Below are 18,560 nucleotides of genomic sequence, written 5' to 3' on the forward strand. Positions count from 1 at the left end.
CATGCAAGAAGGTCAATTTTTTTCCGGTTTTTTAAACTGGTTTATATTGCATAATCATTCTAATAATACATGCATGTGCCATTGAAACTATTGAATTCAATAGACTATTCAGGGAGGCAACTCTATTAAATAGAGCGATCGGAGAAATCTTGAAACATGTCAACAGACAAGGTAAGTGTAAGATCTCGGCCTGTCGGGTCGTAGACTCTGTATACTTTGGTTGACGATGGATGATGACATTGTCAGTATCTCGAAGGTTTGTCACTGAATTAACAATCGATTGCACATGCAGAAGTGCACGGGTCCTGCACCTGCAACAATTAACTTATAAATTATTGGCCACATGTTTAGGATATTGAGCGGATGCATGGTCAACATACATGTGGATATATAACTTTTCCAGTCTACAGAATGGCTCTTCCACATGAGCGTTGTTTCTGATTTTGTCCTCTTGAGTCTTTGAATGCATGCGGGTCATGTGAAAGTAGGTTGTGAATACCGGGGTATAACCAGGCGCGGATCCAACTATTTATACAAGCACCACCAGGCAATGATTCTGTAGAGATGATGCATAATTGCATGTAGAATGATAGGTGTGGATGGGGGTTGGATGGAAATGGGTATAGAAGTTGCCCTCATAACAATCTCCTGATAATGAAGTAATTTCTCTGTATTAATGATTTAATTTCTATATGTTAAAACACCTTGTTTAATTTCCAAATCTGGGTTTACCAGGCATGTGGAAAAGTTAATTATCTTTGTTAATATCCAATTTCAATTTTAATTTCTTTATTGACCAATTATAAGGACCCTCAAGAGACAACATTTTGGGATGCATTTCGGACTTTCATTTTGTTTCTGCAGGTGAAGATAGGCATCATTGGAGGATCTGGACTGTCCAATCCAGAAATCCTGAAGAACGGAAAGGAAGTGTCCGTGGACACTCCGTACGGAAAGGTATGTAGATGTACTTATTACGGAGTTTGAGATATCAGTTTGTGCTCCCTGCCCTCCTTTCCTGAAAATAAAGACTTATAAAATCATTTAGTACTAATTAAAGGCCCCCCTCCCACTAAAACTAATTAGCTTCTTTCTGGAGTAAAAGTTGGCCATGCAATAAAACAAACAGGCCAAAGGACTTAATATTACATGATATGAGTCAACGACCCCGTTAATTTGTAACGTTTTAAAAGTACAAAAGTGTTTCAGGTACTATAAATTGTTGTTATTTTCAAAAATAGCTGATATAATATATGTTTTTCACCTATTTATTTGATTTATTTGCACTCAGTGGCAGAATATGATGTCATAATTGACATCATTACACTACAATCAAAATCGTCAAAAATTGGCATTTTTTAATCTTTATTTGAGCGGGAAATATAGAGCAATGTTTCGAACAAGAACAAACTTTTTGTCACTTAAAAGTCTTGAATAGATATACATCTTTATTGAAAATATTTGTTTGTTCAACCAATCCTTAATGTTTTCATAAGGTAGTATGCCGCACCTTATGCATGTTCAACAGAGCGAGCGATTGCGAGTGCTTGCGAGTGCTTGCCAAAATTCCCTATGTACCTGCAACACAAAGTTGTACGAGTGTTGCACATGCCCTTTGATATTGATGTGGACAAAAGTAAATTATAGTCAAAATACTCAACCGTTTCAGAATTTTTAAATTTTACAATTATTGTAATATTTGACCAAAAAATATGTTTCAAAATTTTTTGGAATGGTAAAATAATATAGAAGGACCAGCAGTATTCGAACTCATAACTTACAGCATTGTGGTTATCACTCAAACCAATTAAGCTGCCAGGTAACAATTTCGAAGGCAGACATATTGTTTAATTTTATTTAAAGTATCACAATATGAAGGTGTTCCACTTAGAAAAATTGCTTAAAAACAAGCCATTTTATGCCAAAAACACGAAAATGGTGGGAAAAGGTTAACTTTTTGATATCATATTTCAAAATCGTGGGATCAAAATGAAAATTATGAAAAAATTTCACAAATACCTGTACAATAGAAGCAAAGAACTGCAGTAAATTGATGATGCTCATTTTAAGGGGCCAAGCTAGGCCCAATTCATATGTGGTCCTTTAAGGCTCTATATGACTACATGTATTTGAATACAGTATTAATGAGCAAAAACATATTTATAGATAGATTCAATCTGGAATTGCAATTAATTTAATATATTTCCATTTTAACTGTCATTATCTGTGATAACATTATGAATCAATTTTGAACCCTAAAACCCAATAACATCATAAAACATGACTGATGCAAAATGGGCGTGTCTTATAGCATAACAGGAAAACGGTATTGGCTGAGCCACGTAGTAATACATAGCATGTGATACATAAGAAAAATAGGGGTTTTAAAATAATGTTATTCTAAAGTGTACAAATTGAAAATGATATAAATATCAGTAATAAGGAATCATTCTTTGAATATTATGAGGGTATAATTTTGGCCAGAGTGTGGTCAAATCTATCATAAAGCCCTTCAAGCTTCATTGGATTTGACCATGCCCTGACCAAAATTATACCCTTATAATACTCAAAGAATGATTCCTTATTCCTGAAGCATTGCATTTATGTGAGGAAATGGAATCAGTAAGTATTCTGTGAGTAAAAAGAACCAAAGCAACATCAAAACAAAACTAACTAAACATCAGCATGCAGCTCATCCCGTTAGTCGTTGGTGGTGTACAGTGACTTTACATTTTGTTGCCATTCTCTGTGATTGTGCTTGGTATTGGTGAAAACTCTGAAAATGCCTGCTTAAACCCAAAACTTGACAATAGGCAGCTAACTTTGAAACTCTAGATTTGCATTTTCCATTGGCAGTAGGATGGATGCAACTCAGTTGTCCAATATTTTAGTAAATTTCCATAAATGTTCATTATGTTTTTTCTTCCCTAAATCAATGAGTTGTTACCAGTCTGTGACTATTTTTCTTGAAGCTTAGCTAGATATTTATTAGAGGAAAGCTAAATTTTCCCAGTTCTGTTGCTTTAATTTAAACTTGTAAATGCATATTGAGCCAGAAACCTTTGCTTCTTGTCTGATGTCATGCCGGTCTCTCGTTGTTAGCCCTCTGATGCTTTGATCTGCGGTGAAATAGAAGGAGTACCCTGTGTTCTTCTCTCCAGGTGAGTGGTTTTCAATACACACTTACTTACAGGTTACCTGAGTGACCTACTACCACTGCCTGTCTATCCTCTTCTTCACTCCTAAACATTTTTTTCTTACTCTGAAGGTATCGGGCTCAGGACAATAAAACTAAGATGAGCTCACTTGATTTTAATCTCATTTTTTGATAGAAACATAATGTGGAGAAGTGAGACTGAGATCAAAAGTGAGCTTGTCGAGGTCTTTTAGCCCGAGAATCATTTTATCCTTTCCAGATCTATCTGACATGTTGTTTTTTGATTTCTCAGACATGGGCGTGGCCACAAGATAAACCCGACCAATGTGAATTACCGTGCCAACCTGTGGGCCCTCCACCAGGTGGGCTGTACCCACCTCCTGGTTACCACCGCGTGTGGCTCCCTACAGCCGGACATGCACCCCGCAGACATTGTGGTCATCGACCAGTTCATTGACAGGTGAGGTACATCTGTTGTTGTTAAACCAGGCATCTTGCTTGTATTTGATGCAGAAATATTTGTTTGGTAAAAAAATACATTTCATTAGCAACAAAATTACAACAAAATTTTTGTATGGTTATTTGTTTGTTATTGTTCATTTTGAAACAGTGAATCTGAACCTTATACAGCCATTTTAGATCACAAAACAGCACAATTTGCCTCCCCCCATGTAATGTAATGTATGCTTTTACAGTATTTTATTATTGTGTCTAACTAATGCCTCTAGTTTTACATAGAACACAGAAACGCCAGCAGACATTCTTTGATGGTGAGCCAACATCTCCTCCCGGGATTTGCCATCTACCAATGGCCGAGCCTTTCTGTCCCAGATCAAGAAAGGTGCAGAAATGCTGGGAAATTATTCCCTTCTTATAAACCCAATTATACGTCAATTAAAATATATCTCTGTTTAAGAATGTTGAGTATTATGCATTTAGTTATTCATGAGGAGACTTCCTTTTTTGCAGATTTTATACAACTGTGCCAAAGAGCTCGGTATATCCTGCCATGAGAAGGGGACCATGTTGACAATAGAGGGTCCACGCTTCTCCTCCCGTGCCGAGAGCAAGCTGTGGAACTCCTGGGGGGCACACTGCATCAACATGACAACAGTACCCGAGGTCTCCATCAACTACTCCCTCCCTATTTCTGCCCTCTGTCTCTCCCTCCTTTCTCTATCTCTTTTCTCCCTCTTCTTTCTCATTCAATGCTTTGCATCAACATGACAATACAATAGTACCAGAACTCTCTCCCCCAACCCCAACCCCCTCTCTCTCTCTCCTCTCTCTTCCTTCTCTCTCTCTCTCTCTCTCTCTCTCCTTCATGCTTTGCATTATATAACAGTATCTGAGATCTACCTCTTCCTTTCTCTCCTTGTTTTTTTTTATTTTGAAATCATTGCAGTGTAATATCAAAAGGTGATATGATGAATAATAAAGAATTGGTTACTCCAGGTGATCCTGGCCAAGGAGTTAGGATTGTGTTATGCAGCACTGGCCCTGGTAACAGACTACGACAGCTGGAAGGATGACGAGGAAGCGGTGAGTTTAATCTGAGAAAGCCATGAGTTTAACCTGAGGAAGTGGTGAGTTTAATCGGAGGAAGCGCTGAGTTAAATCTGAGGAAGCGGAGAGTCTAACTCAGTAAAATAATACCCTGTTAATTCAGAATCCTCCAACGTATGGAGATCATCAGCAAAACAGATGTTATTTTCATCTAGAACTCTTTTAGTGAAGGAAATTGCTCTTTGATATAATTCCACTTGTTGATTGGTTTTGTAATGGCAGTTTATGAGGACAAAGATTTAGGGCTGTGAGTATTTTTGGACTGGTGCATGTAGATCTGTTAAAGATGAGGCTGTGGTATTACAGGTGAATGTAGAGAATGTGATGAAGACATTCCAGACCAATGCCGCCAACGCCACAGCTGTGATCCTGAGGGCGATCCCACAGATTGTGAAGGAGGACTGGGCAGCCACAATAGAAGAAAACAAGGTAAAGGGGAGATAACTTGTCAATGAGGAGTGCACCAAGAGCCATTACTTTGTTTACAAATCTTTTTCTTTCTGCTTACCGGTATTACATGTACGTTGTAGATACTGTAAATGCTATACTTTTGTAAACTGTAATGATTTTTTTATGTCTTTTTTTTCAGAAATTTGTCAAGATGAATACGCTCCTTCCTCACAGCTACTAGAAATCAACGTGTTGGTTTTGATTTCTGACTTGTGCAATGTGTAATGTAATGATCTGACAGCAAAACTTTTTAAATAAAATCTCATTATCACACTGTGTGTTGTGCTATCATTGTAAACTTGTTTATAAACGTGTTTTAAATAACATTACATGTACATAGATTTTACTAGTACATGTATGTAGGACCTTCACTGATGTGGGAAAAAATATTTTTTATCCATAAAGTGTTGAATTATCAGGCAAAGGAACAGACATCTTTGCTAGATAAGGGTTTACAATCCATCCTGCTCTTCTACAGTGCCTAGGGCCAGAGTGGATCGTAAATCCTTGGCTAGCTAAGATGGTGAATAGAAAGAAGACAGCATACTGTTAACGTTGTGAATGTTTACTGGGGAGACATCTACTAAATCTATACAAAATCTACATCCTCATAGACAGTAAGAATTTACGAGTAAATTTATAAAAAATAGAGAGTAAATTTACGAAGTGAAGTGGGGGGGGGGGGGGGGGGCTGGACCCTCCCTGATGCTATGTTCCTAATCAAAAATCATTAAAATGTGAATGATATCTCTTTTGAACATATTGTATAAACTTTTCAAGATGATTTGATTTAGGATTAAAAGTGGTTTTTTAGCTCACCTGAGCTGAAAGCTCAAGTGAGCTATTCTGATCACATTTTGTCTGTCGTCCGTCTGTCCGTCCTTTTGTCCGTCTGTCTGTCCGTCTGTCCGTAAACTTTTCACATTTTCAACATCTTCTCAAGAACTACGAGGCCAATTTCAACCAAACTTAGCACAAATCATCCTTAGGCAAAGGGGATTCAAAGTTGTGAAAATTAAGGGCCACACCCGTTTTCAAGGGGAGATAATAAGAAATTAATGAAAAATTTCGAGAAATTTTCAAAAATCTTCTTCTCAAGAACCAGAGAGCCAGGAAAGCTGAAACTTGTGTGGAAGCATCCTCAGGTAGTGTAGATTCAAAGTTGTGAAATTCATGACCCCCGGGGGTAGGGTGGGGCCACATTGGGGGGGGGGGTGTTAAAATTTTACATAGAAATACATGTATATAGAGTAAATCTTTAAAAATCTTCTTCTCAGAAACTAATCAGCCAGGAAAGCTGAAACTTGTGTGGAAGCATCCTCAATCAGTGTAGATTCAAAGTTGTGAAAATCATGATCCCTGGGGGTAGGGTGGGGTACAATGGGGGGTCGAAGTTTTACATAGGAATATATAGAGTAAATCTTTAAAAATCTTCTTCTCAGAAACTTATCAGCCAGGAAAGCTGAAACTTTTGTGGAAGTATCCTCAGGTAGTGTAGATTCAAAGTTGTGAAAATCATGATCCCTGGGGGTAGGTTGAGGCCATATGGGGGGGTGGGGGTGTTAAAGTTTTACATAGGAATATATAAAGTAAATCTTTAAAAATCTTCTTCTCAGAAACTAATCAGCCAGATGATTCTTTATAATTGTTAAGACTTTGGCTCCAGGACAATTCTTCGGCCTCACAAGAAGGTTCAGAGTTTGATGTAGCTAAATATCCCATATATAAACAATTGTAAGGGATCTTTTTGAGAACTGCAATACTCAACATGTGATATGACTATAAAATTAAAGCAGGCAGCTATTTTTTCATTAGAATCTTTTTGTATTACTGTATTGAGTTATTGCCCTTGATTTTTTTATTCTTGATTATTTTAATTAATGCATCCACTGTTAACCAATTATTGTAATGATTATTTTTATACAATAATAAATATTCAATGTATATAAGTTGTTCTGCATAAGAAGTTTTGGGTTAGGCCAGATTAGTTTGTTTATTTTTGATTTCCAATTTTTAGATACTATGAATTATTTAAGGCTGGCACATATATAGGGACAGTGTCTATTGCATTATGGTGAGTGACTGTTTGGGGTTAAACTGAAACAGGTATGGATAGATTGAGAGTGTGAACATCCCTGCTCTATCTAATCTACATGTCTTCTAACCTTTGATACAAAGTGTGCAGTTATTCCTGCCCTGTATCGCATTAATACAAGTGTGCAGTCATACCTGCTTGTATTGATGGTGGTTGCGGCGGAGCACTAGTGTGGCGAGCACTAGTGTATGGTCATCCCTGCTGGTGTTCAGGCCTTTCTAGCGCAAGTGTGTGGAAGTCCTTGTTTGCGTTAGGTTGAGCTGTTGGTGTAAGTGTGCGGCCATCCCTGCCTGCTTGTGTAAATGTTGGTACCTGTTGAGTTGTGTAGTTGTGCGGTCACCCCTGCCTGCGTAACGTGTGCAGGAGCGGTAATTAAAGTCTGCTCTTGTAAATATTGGCAGCAATCAGGGCTATCCGAGTTCCAAGGGGGAAAAATGGATTTTATTTATACAGGATCTACATGTATTATTGTACATTGTCCAGATTGTTTGTATTTTGACTCTATTAAGCTGACTTTATCATACCTATTGTTCCTCAGGTGAGCGATGTGGCCCATGGGCCTCTTGTTTCTTGGAAGTTAACGAGTTTGGGTGAAATATTGACCTTTCACTTTTACCCATCATAATTATTCTGTTGCATGTTATTGATTTCCTTAAAATTAGAATTTGTTAAAATTTTTATAAATGAAATAGTATTGGCAATGTTCAAAGAACTTTGAGAGAGCCTTGCTTCATTATTTGAATGAATTGTTTTTGGAGCTTGTAATCATGGTAATTGTTCTAATTTAATAGAACCTTGTTGGGGCTATTTTAATTATCTAAACATTAGGGTGGTCACACCTCATAAACTGCATTGTGTATCATATTGTTTCATAAATATTAATATATCAAAATAGATATTAAATATTGTTGCATCAGTTTTTGAGAAGCAGTTTTTTTTTTAAATTGTCTCTATGTATCCCTACGGCTCTGATGAGATAAACAAACAAGAGGCCCATGGGCCACATCGCTCACCTGAGGAACAATAGGTATGATAAAATCAGCTTAATGGAGTCATAATACAAACAATCTGGACAATGTACAATAATACATGTAGATCCTGTAAAAATAAAATTCATTTTTCCCCCTGGATATTCTTATGTTTATAATCATTAGTCCCTTTTCTAACAGGATGATTTTATAGTCATATCACATGTTGAGTATTGCAGTTCTCAAAAAGATCCTTAACAATTGTTTATATATGGGATATAAAGCTACATCAAACTCTGAACCTTCTTATGAGGCCGAAGAATTGTCCTGGAGCCAAAGTCTTAACAATTATAAAGAATCATCTGGCTGATTAGTTTCTGAGAAGAAGATTTTTAAAGATTTACTCTATATATTCCTATGTAAAACTTCGACCCCCCATTGTGGCCCCATCCTACCCCCAGGGGTCATGAATTTCACAACTTTGAATCTACACTACCTGAGGATGCTTCCACACAAGTTTCAGCTTTCCTGGCTGGTTAGTTTCTGAGAAGAAGATTTTTAAAGATTTACTCTATATATTCCTATGTAAAACTTCGACCCCCCATTGTGGCCCCATCCTACCCCCAGGGGTCATGAATTTCACAACTTTGAATCTACACTACCTGAGGATACTTCCATACAAGTTTCAGCTTTCCTGGCTGATTAGTTTCTAAGAAGAAGATTTTTAAAGATTTACTCTATATATTCCTATGTAAAACTTCGACCCCCCATTGTGGCCCCATCCTACCCCCAGGGGTCATGAATTTCACAACTTTGAATCTACACTACCTGAGGATGCTTCCATACAAGTTTCAGCTTTCCTGGCTGATTAGTTTCTAAGAAGAAGATTTTTAAAGATTTACTCTATATATTCCTATGTAAAACTTCGACCCCCCATTGTGGCCCCACCCTACCCCCGGGTGTCATGAATTTCACAACTTTGAATCTACACTACCTGAGGATGCTTCCACACAAGTTTCAGCTTTCCTGGCTGGTTAGTTTCTGAGAAGAAGATTTTTGAAAATTTCTCGAAATATTTCTTTAATTTCTAATTATCTCCCCTTGAAAACGGGTGTGGCCCTTAATTTTCACAACTTTGAATCCCCTTTGCCTAAGGATGATTTGTGCCAAGTTTGGTTGAAATTGGCCCAGTAGTTCTTGAGAAGATGTTGAAAATGTGAAAAGTTTACGGACAGACGGACGGACGGACAGACAGACGGACAGATGGACGACAGACAAAATGTGATCAGAATAGCTCACTTGAGCTTTCAGCTCAGGTGAGCTAAAAATGTTAAACAGTAGATTGCGGAGACTACTTTTCTTTTACTTCGTTCAGGGCTGTACTCTGGGAAGAACAGTAGGGTTTTATTTATTTGTCATAGAAATCTCCGCTAATCCTGATACACATTAAGTTATATATATGAAAATATAGGAAATAAATAGCGTGTTCAAGATATTGTCGACATACCTTTGATTTCGTAGTCTATTTGTCCGACTTCATACTTCGCTCTAATTATGTTTAATTCTACAAAATAATTCAGTAATACCAGAGACATAAATAACATGTGATTTATGCCTCTAGTAATACGGACTTTGCCAACTGGTACATGTTACAAATCCATCTTCAAATAATATAAAATGAAAAAATAATACGTTTATGAGAAATTCAATAAATTGCTTTAATCATTAATATTTACATTTTCCAGTGTCTTTGCCTGTGATAACACTACGTATCGATTTTGTACTATATACATGTAACCCATAATACAAATGACGCAAAATCGAGGCGCCAGCGGGGTTTGCTTATTTATATTTAAATATTTAATCGTACGATGGCTTAAAATTATATAAATATAAGTAATAAGGAATCGTTCTTTGGATATTATGAGGTGATAATTTCGGTCGGGCGTGATCAAATCTATCCTAAAGCCCTTCGGGCTTTATTGGATTTGATCACGCCCTGACCAAAGTTATCACCTCATAATACTCAAAGAATGATTCTTTATTCCTTTATATATAAAAGGAGAAAACGAACCTTTAATGTACATCATCACGGAACATAATGAGACGGACCTTTGGTTATACGACACCGGAACTATGAACTGAAATGTACTCATACCACATACCGACAGCAGTTAGGTGGAGGTGAGACGCTTACATTTTTATTTTAAATCCTCTATCACATCAACCTACTTAAAATTGGATAAACAACTTCTCAGATTGGTAAGAATGGAATCATAAATACCATCAGTCAATTTTTAATCAAAAGTTCATTCCTTTTAAAATCAATGAGGATAAACTTTTCGCATTGGTAAACATTTTTCAATTCTTCAATTTTTTGTTTAGAATATTATGTCATCTAAAAAATCAACCCGCTATATTCGATTCTTATCCTTTTTTTAAGGAGGTTGGCTCCTGATATAATAGTAATGTCAATCATCCGAAAACCACTTGGATATAAAGGAAGTGACCCTTGTCACATGGTATTTTTTTTTAATATAGGGCCCCAAACACAAATGATAATTCTTCAGAATTTTTTGCTAAAACTTGAGTGTGACATGGGAATTGATAATCTGAAGAAATAAAACAAATATTTATATTTTGAACTATTATTTAGCTATGATTTTAATAAAGTATGAAGTTGAACGCATGTTGTGACCATAAAAATAAAATATAAGTCTAAGTTCAAAAATTCTTGCTTTACTGGTTGCTTCAAAGGCCAGTACATAATAAACAGAACAACAGATGTTACAAAATTTTGAAGTAAACAAATTATAACGCAAATCAAACAATTAAAGTAATGTCATCTTTCCAAAACTTTGCAAACAAACAGACATACATTTAATGTCTCATTTAAAAGTAAAACAAGTAGAGGTCACATCAAAAAAAAATGAGATAAAGTGTAAGATAAGCTTATTTTAGGCAAAAATTGGAGTTAATTTTTTCTTAACTTCTATGAAATATAAGCTAAATATTACAAAATATATCGATAGAAATATCAAAATATTGCTTATATAATTATGTATTTAGAACATCATGAATGTATCGTAATACACAAACTATCTAGAAGTTTGGTCTGCACTGAAAATTAGGAAGCTAAAGTAACAGCACTCTAAAACTAGTGAGTTGTGAAAATTGTTCATTTCCTTCTTGAAAACCTTCCGCCACAAAATATAGTCCCTTAATTACTAGACTATGTAAAAATGTAATTTAAAAAAAACAATTTTATTCAATGAAGTTTATTTGGCATTGTAAAATATAAGTATACTACTAGAATTAATATGTGATGCAGAATTTTAAGACTAGATGTGACTTAAAAATTAAATTGGCTACCAAAAACCTAAGGAGCAAACTAAAATTCAAAGGCGACAACCTGTTCCAGCCAATGCATACAAGTCACTTGCTCGCACTATTTTGGTTTACTTGATATACTGTATGCTTTTTTAAGGTTTCAGAATCCTTGTTTTGTTGCCACTAATTCTAATACACACGTACCTTACATTCCTCCAGCGGTTACTGTTTCTTGCAATGTTTCTTCTCATTCGCATCAGATACTGTATTCAGAAAAATCAGCCTCATTAATGAACATACTTTCGACAATCATGGGATGCTCTCGTCGATACAAATACTCCAGACATTGGGGAAAACCCTTATCTTTCTTCGAAGTTTTGCTTCTGCAACCAAGCTATATGTCTAACACGATAATCCATTGCCTTTATGTCTAACACGATAATCCATTGCCTTTATGTCTAACACGATAATCCATTGCCTTTATGCGTAACACGATAATACATTGCCTTTATGCCTAATACGATAATACATTGCCTTTATGCCTAATACGATAACCCATTGCCTTTATGCCTAACACGATAATCCATTGCCTTTAAACTTCTTGCAATTGCAATTAGCTTCTCTTCTTCCATCTGATACTAGTAGTCGGTACGCATATGTTTGCCCCCCCCCCCCCCCCCCTCTACGTAGCGTGAAATCTCCTCAAAACCTTATTAAAATGTTCCTCATGTTCACATTTAAAGTTGACACATCTTTAACTCAACCTCACTTAAAGTAAACACTTATAATGCACTTATAAATTAAATAAATGAAACAAACTATTAAATTTACCATCAGAAAAAAATTAAACAATAAATTAAAAAACAAACAAACAAATAAAAAAATGATTATGCTGCAGTTGCTTATAAATCATCAAACTGTTAATCATTATTCAATAAAAATACATGTATTTTATTTGCTGACAAAGTCACCAAAGCTTATGACATGCTGATATATGTTATTTTGTCAACGATTTTATGAATAAAACTCAATTATGTATTTAACTTCCTTAAAAAGATACCGAATTTTCTACCAATAATATCAAATACTTAAGATTTGTTTTCATTCCAAGGCAGGTTGACAGAGAAAATTAATCAAAATTTCCATCATATACAGCGGTCAGTGAAATCTTGAAATATGTCAACAGACAAGGTAAGAACTAAATATTACACAGCCCAATAGTTAGATTTGTATACTTTTGTTTGCACTTAAAGAAAACATTGTCAGTATTTCAAGAGATTGTCACCATTGCGTTCTGAAATTGAAGATATTCAACATCTTGTATTCACGTGTGAAAATGTACAAAGCATTTGAAACATATCGGTAGTTATAGTCTTAATTCAAGATTTTAGAATGCATTCAGTGTGTTTTTTTAACCTACAGGTGATGATAGGGATCATAGGAGGGTCGGGAATGTCCAATCCAGAAATCCTGAAGAATGGAAAGGAGGTGTCCTTAGACACGCCATACGGAAAGGTATAGGACCCATGCAGCTATAACTCCAGAATCCGTGGGATGATCTAGGAATGTGGAACAATTGGTGACTCAATCAATTAGCGACTGCTAAATAGAAAGAGACATTGTCCACAATTACCAAATTATTTGAGGGACAGTTGGAGTTTTCCCTCTAGAAAACGTTCTTAGGACGTGTGCATGACAAGTGTATGACTGCATGAATTTCAAAACTGCATGGTTCTATCAAAACCTAATGCGTTATGACTAGAACTAGAACTGTCGCTCGGTATATGAAACAGTTTATTGCATGAAAGCTCGGGGAATGTTAGTATGACGATTTATTCCCCCAGAAAAGTCATATTTCCCTCGGGCGTTGCTCTCGGGATGTATGATTTATTCCTGGGGGAATAAATCTTCTTTTTTCCTATGTCGCTTGTAACACGATATTTCATTGGCTAACAAGCCAGGTATAAATCTCCATACATCCCACTTGAGCCGGGTGTAAATAAAATGTGACGTCAAAATGCAGTTCTGGTTTTAAACAAGTGCAGCTATATATCTTTGTGCAAAATAATGTAACATTAAAGTAAATCAAAAATAATTTGTCAAAATCCCTATTTCTTAATATTTTAGCTATTGGTATGAATACATGTATATGGTGGCATATTTCTGTCCCCTACATGCAAGATAAATTATGTCAATATGCAAGATAATTATGTCGATATGAAAGATAATTATGTCGATATGCAAGATAATTATATCGACATGAAAGATAATTATGTTGACATGCAAGTTACAAATCCTTGTAAAAAATTGATTTTTATGTGGATAAAATGACATACTAATGCCGTACTCTGACTTCATAGATCTGCAAGATGCAACATACTAATAATTATGACAACATGCGACTTATCTATGTTTACATGTGAGATAATTATGTCGACATGCGACCTATTCATGTCAACATGCGAATTAATTATGCTAACAGACAAGATATGTATGTCAACATTTTTTAAGGTAGAAAATTTTGAATTTTTCTGTTAATAGCATTCAAAATGCAATTGGACGCTTAATAATAAAGTCATAGTATAATTATATTTTCATTTAAATCTATATGTACAAATAGAAAAATATCATATAACAGAAAAATATAATTTTGGAATTACGTAGTGGATATTTTGTTATTGCGGAGATACTAATGGGGGAGGGGGGGGTAACGATGGAAGATATACCTGTATATAGGTCGCGTCTGACCTTAAAGGGGCATGGTCACGATTTTGGTCAAATTCTATTTTTCTGTTTTTATTATTAACAATGCTTTAGGAATGCATTTCTAATGATCAGACAGTCGTTGAGTTATAAGCAAAACACAGGGCTCACAATTCTTTGTCATGTTGACAAGGCTCGTGCCCTGTTTTTGTTTACATATGTTCAATATACCAGTAAAAGATCTTTTTCAAACAGATTTTCCTATCTTCTTATTCATTTATAACATAAATAAACGGTTCCCAACGTTTAACACATTCATTTACAGTCTAAAACTGGAATTTTCTCTTCAACATTCAAAATGTAAACAAAAGCATTGTTTACCTTGCAAAGAATTGTAAGCTCTGTTACTCGCTTATAACTCAACGAATGACGCTCAAATTTTGGTCGCCTATTAAAAATGCCTTTTTGAAGCATTATAAACATTAGAATCGAAAAAATAATTGTTGGCCAAAATCGTGACCATGCCCCTTTAAACAAATAAAGATAAAATGTTATGCGGGATATTTTTCTGGATTGGAGTTAGATATATTTCAATATCAAAGCTTAATATCATTGCATAAAAAAGAAACCTTTGCTTCTTGTCTGATGTCATGCCGGTCTCTCGTTGTTAGCCCTCCGATGCTTTGGTCTGCGGTGAAATAGAAGGAGTACCCTGTGTTCTACTATCCAGGTGAGTGCTTCGGTCATACGTGAGTGCATGCTCTTGTGTTACCAAAATGGCCTATTCCAGCTGCCAGTGGGCCGTTTTCTTCACAGAATTTTTTATATAATTTTCTTCACTATAAATTGTAAATGTACTGATATTCTCGCATTATTACTGCGGTGTGAGATCGGTTTGTCCAGTGTCCGACAGCAGTGGGCGATTTTTCTGTCTTACTCTGTGTATTACTACGCCGCCGTAAAACGTATACAATACAAATGAAAAAGATCGAATATTGCAACGTTTGGCATGCCATAGTTCAAATCTTAAATATCATAAAAGTTTACGTTCAATGCAGACTTATCATTCTAAAAGGTTTTTGCACCAAAATATAATTATCAAAAATACAGCTCATATTGCTTTAATGAATAAAATGGAACAATTTGATGCGATTTTTTAAAAATGCAATACAACTGTAAATGCATACACTAACTTTTTTTATACCACGACAGATTAGAAGTCTCAGACCTTATACATTAATTTGTGAGCAAGTAACAGACTGTGTTTTACGTCTTTGAATGTTGTATGCATTAAACGGGGAGGGGGGGGGGGGGGGGCTTCCCAATTGTTTTCTCAAAACAGTCTTTTATATAAAATTAGTATTTTGGACAATGATAGGTTTTATTTTGACAACCGACCTTAAAGCAAAATTTAGATATACGACGCACTAATTTCCCAGTCAGTGGTTTGAAAAATAAGTTTGTTATTATTTTTCAGACAGCTGCAACAAAAAAAAAATTTAGATTTTTTTGTATCCCTGCCCGCACCTTTATAAATATCGAACCATGCAGTTGGTTTTTATTTCAATCTTAAAGAATAGGTTAAAAAAGCAATTAAGTTGATTAAATATTGTATCATATTAATGTGTAAAGTGTTAATTCCCGCCTTTGTGCGAGATATCATCTAGTTCTTTTGATTTCTCAGACATGGGCGTGGTCACAAGATAAACCCGACCAACGTGAACTACCGTGCCAATCTGTGGGCCCTACACCAGGTGGGCTGTACTCACCTCCTGGTCACCACCGCGTGTGGCTCCCTACAGCCGGACATGCACCCCGCAGACATTGTAGTCATCGACCAGTTCATTGACAGGTGAGGGGCACCTTTTGAGTTTTTTCGGAACCGAAACCGGATGTCTTGTTTTTATTAATGCTAACTGATTTATAATGGATTAATTACAGTTTTGTAATTTTATATAAGTATTAAAGAAATTACATGTAAACAGTGGTTTCAAGACGCAGATTTTGAGTTTTCTTGAATAGTAGTATTTGTCATTCGTGGGTGAATTACATGTACTTAAAATGTCAAACTTATGCGTCTTGTTTTACAAAGAACCCAGAAACGGGAGCAGACATTTTTTGATGGGAAACCAATATCTCCTCTAGGCCTTTGTCATATACCAATGGCGGAGCCGTTTTGTCCAAGAACTAGAAAGGTGCAGAAATAAGGAATTACTAGTACTTATTCCAAAACATTTAATCTTGTGGATATAAGTTTGTATAGAAATATCTCTTTTAAAAAAATATGTCACTTTATCATAAGAATACCTCTCTTCCTGCAGATTTTATACAACTGTGCCAAAGAGCTCGGTATATCCTGCCACGAGAAGGGGACCATCTTGACAATAGAGGGTCCACGCTTCTCCTCCCGTGCCGAGAGCAAGCTGTGGAACTCCTGGGGGGCACACTGCATCAACATGACAACAGTACCCGAGGTCTCCATCAACCACCTCTCTCTCTCTCTCTCTCTCTCTCTCTCTCTCTCTCTCTCTCTCTCTCTCTCTCTCTCTCTTTCACTCTCCGAATCACGACCAATAGCAGTAAATAAAAAAATAAAGACAAGGAAGTGGATTTTTTTGGACTACTGAAATGATGAAACAATAAATAAATGATAATTCAAGATGATTCATTATTACTCCAGGTGATCCTGGCCAAGGAGTTAGGATTGTGTTATGCAGCACTCGCCCTGGTAACAGACTACGACAGCTGGAAGGATGACGAGGAAGCGGTGAGTTTCATCAAAGAAAGCAGTGAGTTTATGAGGAAGCCATGAGTTTAACCTGAGGAAGCGGCGAGTTTAACCTGAGGAAGCCATGAGTTTAACCTGAGGAAGCGGTGAGTTTAACCTGAGGAAGCCATGAGTTTAACCTGAGGAAGCGGTGAGTTTAATCGGAGAAAGCCATGAGTTTAACCTGAGAAAGCGGTGAGTTTAACCTGAGAAAGCCATGAGTTTAACCTGAGGAAGCGGTGAGTTTAATCGGAGAAAGCCATGAGATAACCTGAGGAAGTGGTGAGTTTAATTGGAGGAAGCGGTGAGTTTAATCGGAGGAAGCGTTGAGTTTAATCGGAGGAAGCGTTGAGTTAAATCTGAGGAAGCAGTGAGTTTAACCTGAGAAAGCCATGAGTTTAACCTGAGGAAGTGGTGAGTTTAATTGAAGAAAGCCATGAGTTTAACCTGAGGAAGCGGTGAGTTTAACCTGAGAAAGCCATGAGTTTAACTTGAGGAAGTGGTGAGTTTAATTGGAGAAAGCCATGAGTTCAACCTGAGGAAGTGGTGAGTTTAATCTAAGAAAGCCATGAGTTTAACCTGAGGAAGCGGTGAGTTATTTAAGGAATAATTAAGGAATTCTTTGAGTATTATGGGGTGATAATTTCGAGAATGATATTAAATTTTTTGCCATTTTCATTTTATATATTGTAAATTTATGCGAAAATGAATGAAGAGGAGGGGGCAGCCTCATCCCAAAAAATCCGGGGGGGGGGGGGGGGGGGGTGCGTTGTTTTTTCTTGTAACTTCAATTTCACTGATGAATACTTTCTTTTCACTACCATTTAATATGTGCTCCCAAAAAGTGGGGGAGGGAGGGGGACTCCATGACAATTCAATTACTAGTATTTAAATTTAAATTTAAGATGAAGATAAGGGGGTGGGGATGATACTACGTGCCTGATAATACTATAGTAACAGTCTTTCTGTATTTCTGTATCATGATGTAATAAAACATTGCGGGGGTTTGAATATTTTTGGATATGTACATATTAATGGAAGTGGTTGATATTTTTGGTAAAGGTGAATGTACAAAATGTGAGAAAAACGTTCCAGACCAACGCCGCCAACGCCACAGCCGTGATCCTGAGGGCGATCCCACAGATTGTCAAGGAGGACTGGGCAGCTACCATAGAGGAAAACAAGGTAAAGGGGAGATAACTCATTGTAGGGTGAGACTGTTCCAAGAGGTACAACTTTTGAATCGAAATGTTTGATAAAACATTGAATACCTTCTTTAATTAAAAAAAATCGTTTTTCTTTTTTCTAAAAATTTGTCAAGATGAATACGCTTCTTCCCCATTGCAATTAGAAGTCAAAGAATTGGTGGTGCGTTTATGTTTTGTTTATGTAAAATTTAGCCGCAAAGCTGGTACTCATGCGCATAATGAAATGGTGCGACACATAAATTTGTGTAAACCTCATATTTTATGTCTTTTGTTTTGTAATTTTATATATAATACATGTAACTCGATTATCAATGTT

At 36.2% G+C, this 18,560-nt stretch overlaps 1 protein-coding gene across 1 annotated transcript; it reads left to right on the forward strand.

Annotated features, from left to right (window-relative positions):
- The first annotated feature begins 65 nt into the window (after positions 1 to 65).
- Positions 66 to 18,236, forward strand: LOC128166069 (uncharacterized). Its single transcript, XM_052830967.1, has 16 exons — positions 66 to 171; positions 865 to 957; positions 3,103 to 3,161; positions 3,450 to 3,617; positions 3,896 to 3,998; positions 4,127 to 4,279; positions 4,613 to 4,699; positions 5,030 to 5,152; positions 7,961 to 8,038; positions 12,989 to 13,081; positions 14,941 to 14,999; positions 15,954 to 16,121; positions 16,362 to 16,464; positions 16,591 to 16,743; positions 16,950 to 17,036; positions 18,099 to 18,236. The coding sequence occupies exons 1-16, from the start codon at positions 157 to 159 to the stop codon at positions 18,234 to 18,236; spliced, it is 1,680 nt and encodes a 559-aa protein (XP_052686927.1). The 5' UTR covers positions 66 to 156.
- Positions 18,237 to 18,560: the final 324 nt, after the last annotated feature.

The sequence above is a fragment of the Crassostrea angulata genome, chromosome 10, assembly GCF_025612915.1.
Source record: "Crassostrea angulata isolate pt1a10 chromosome 10, ASM2561291v2, whole genome shotgun sequence".
Taxonomy (NCBI): Eukaryota; Metazoa; Mollusca; class Bivalvia; order Ostreida; family Ostreidae; genus Magallana; species Magallana angulata.

What these genes read in the sequence shown, in the direction of transcription:
- LOC128166069 (XM_052830967.1), top strand. An exon ending in ACATGACAACAGTACCCGAG is followed by an intron (nt 4,280 to 4,612) that starts GTCTCCATCAAC and finishes TGGTTACTCCAG; the next exon opens with GTGATCCTGGCCAAGGAGTT. An exon ending in CCCTGTGTTCTACTATCCAG is followed by an intron (nt 15,000 to 15,953) that starts GTGAGTGCTTCG and finishes TTGATTTCTCAG; the next exon opens with ACATGGGCGTGGTCACAAGA.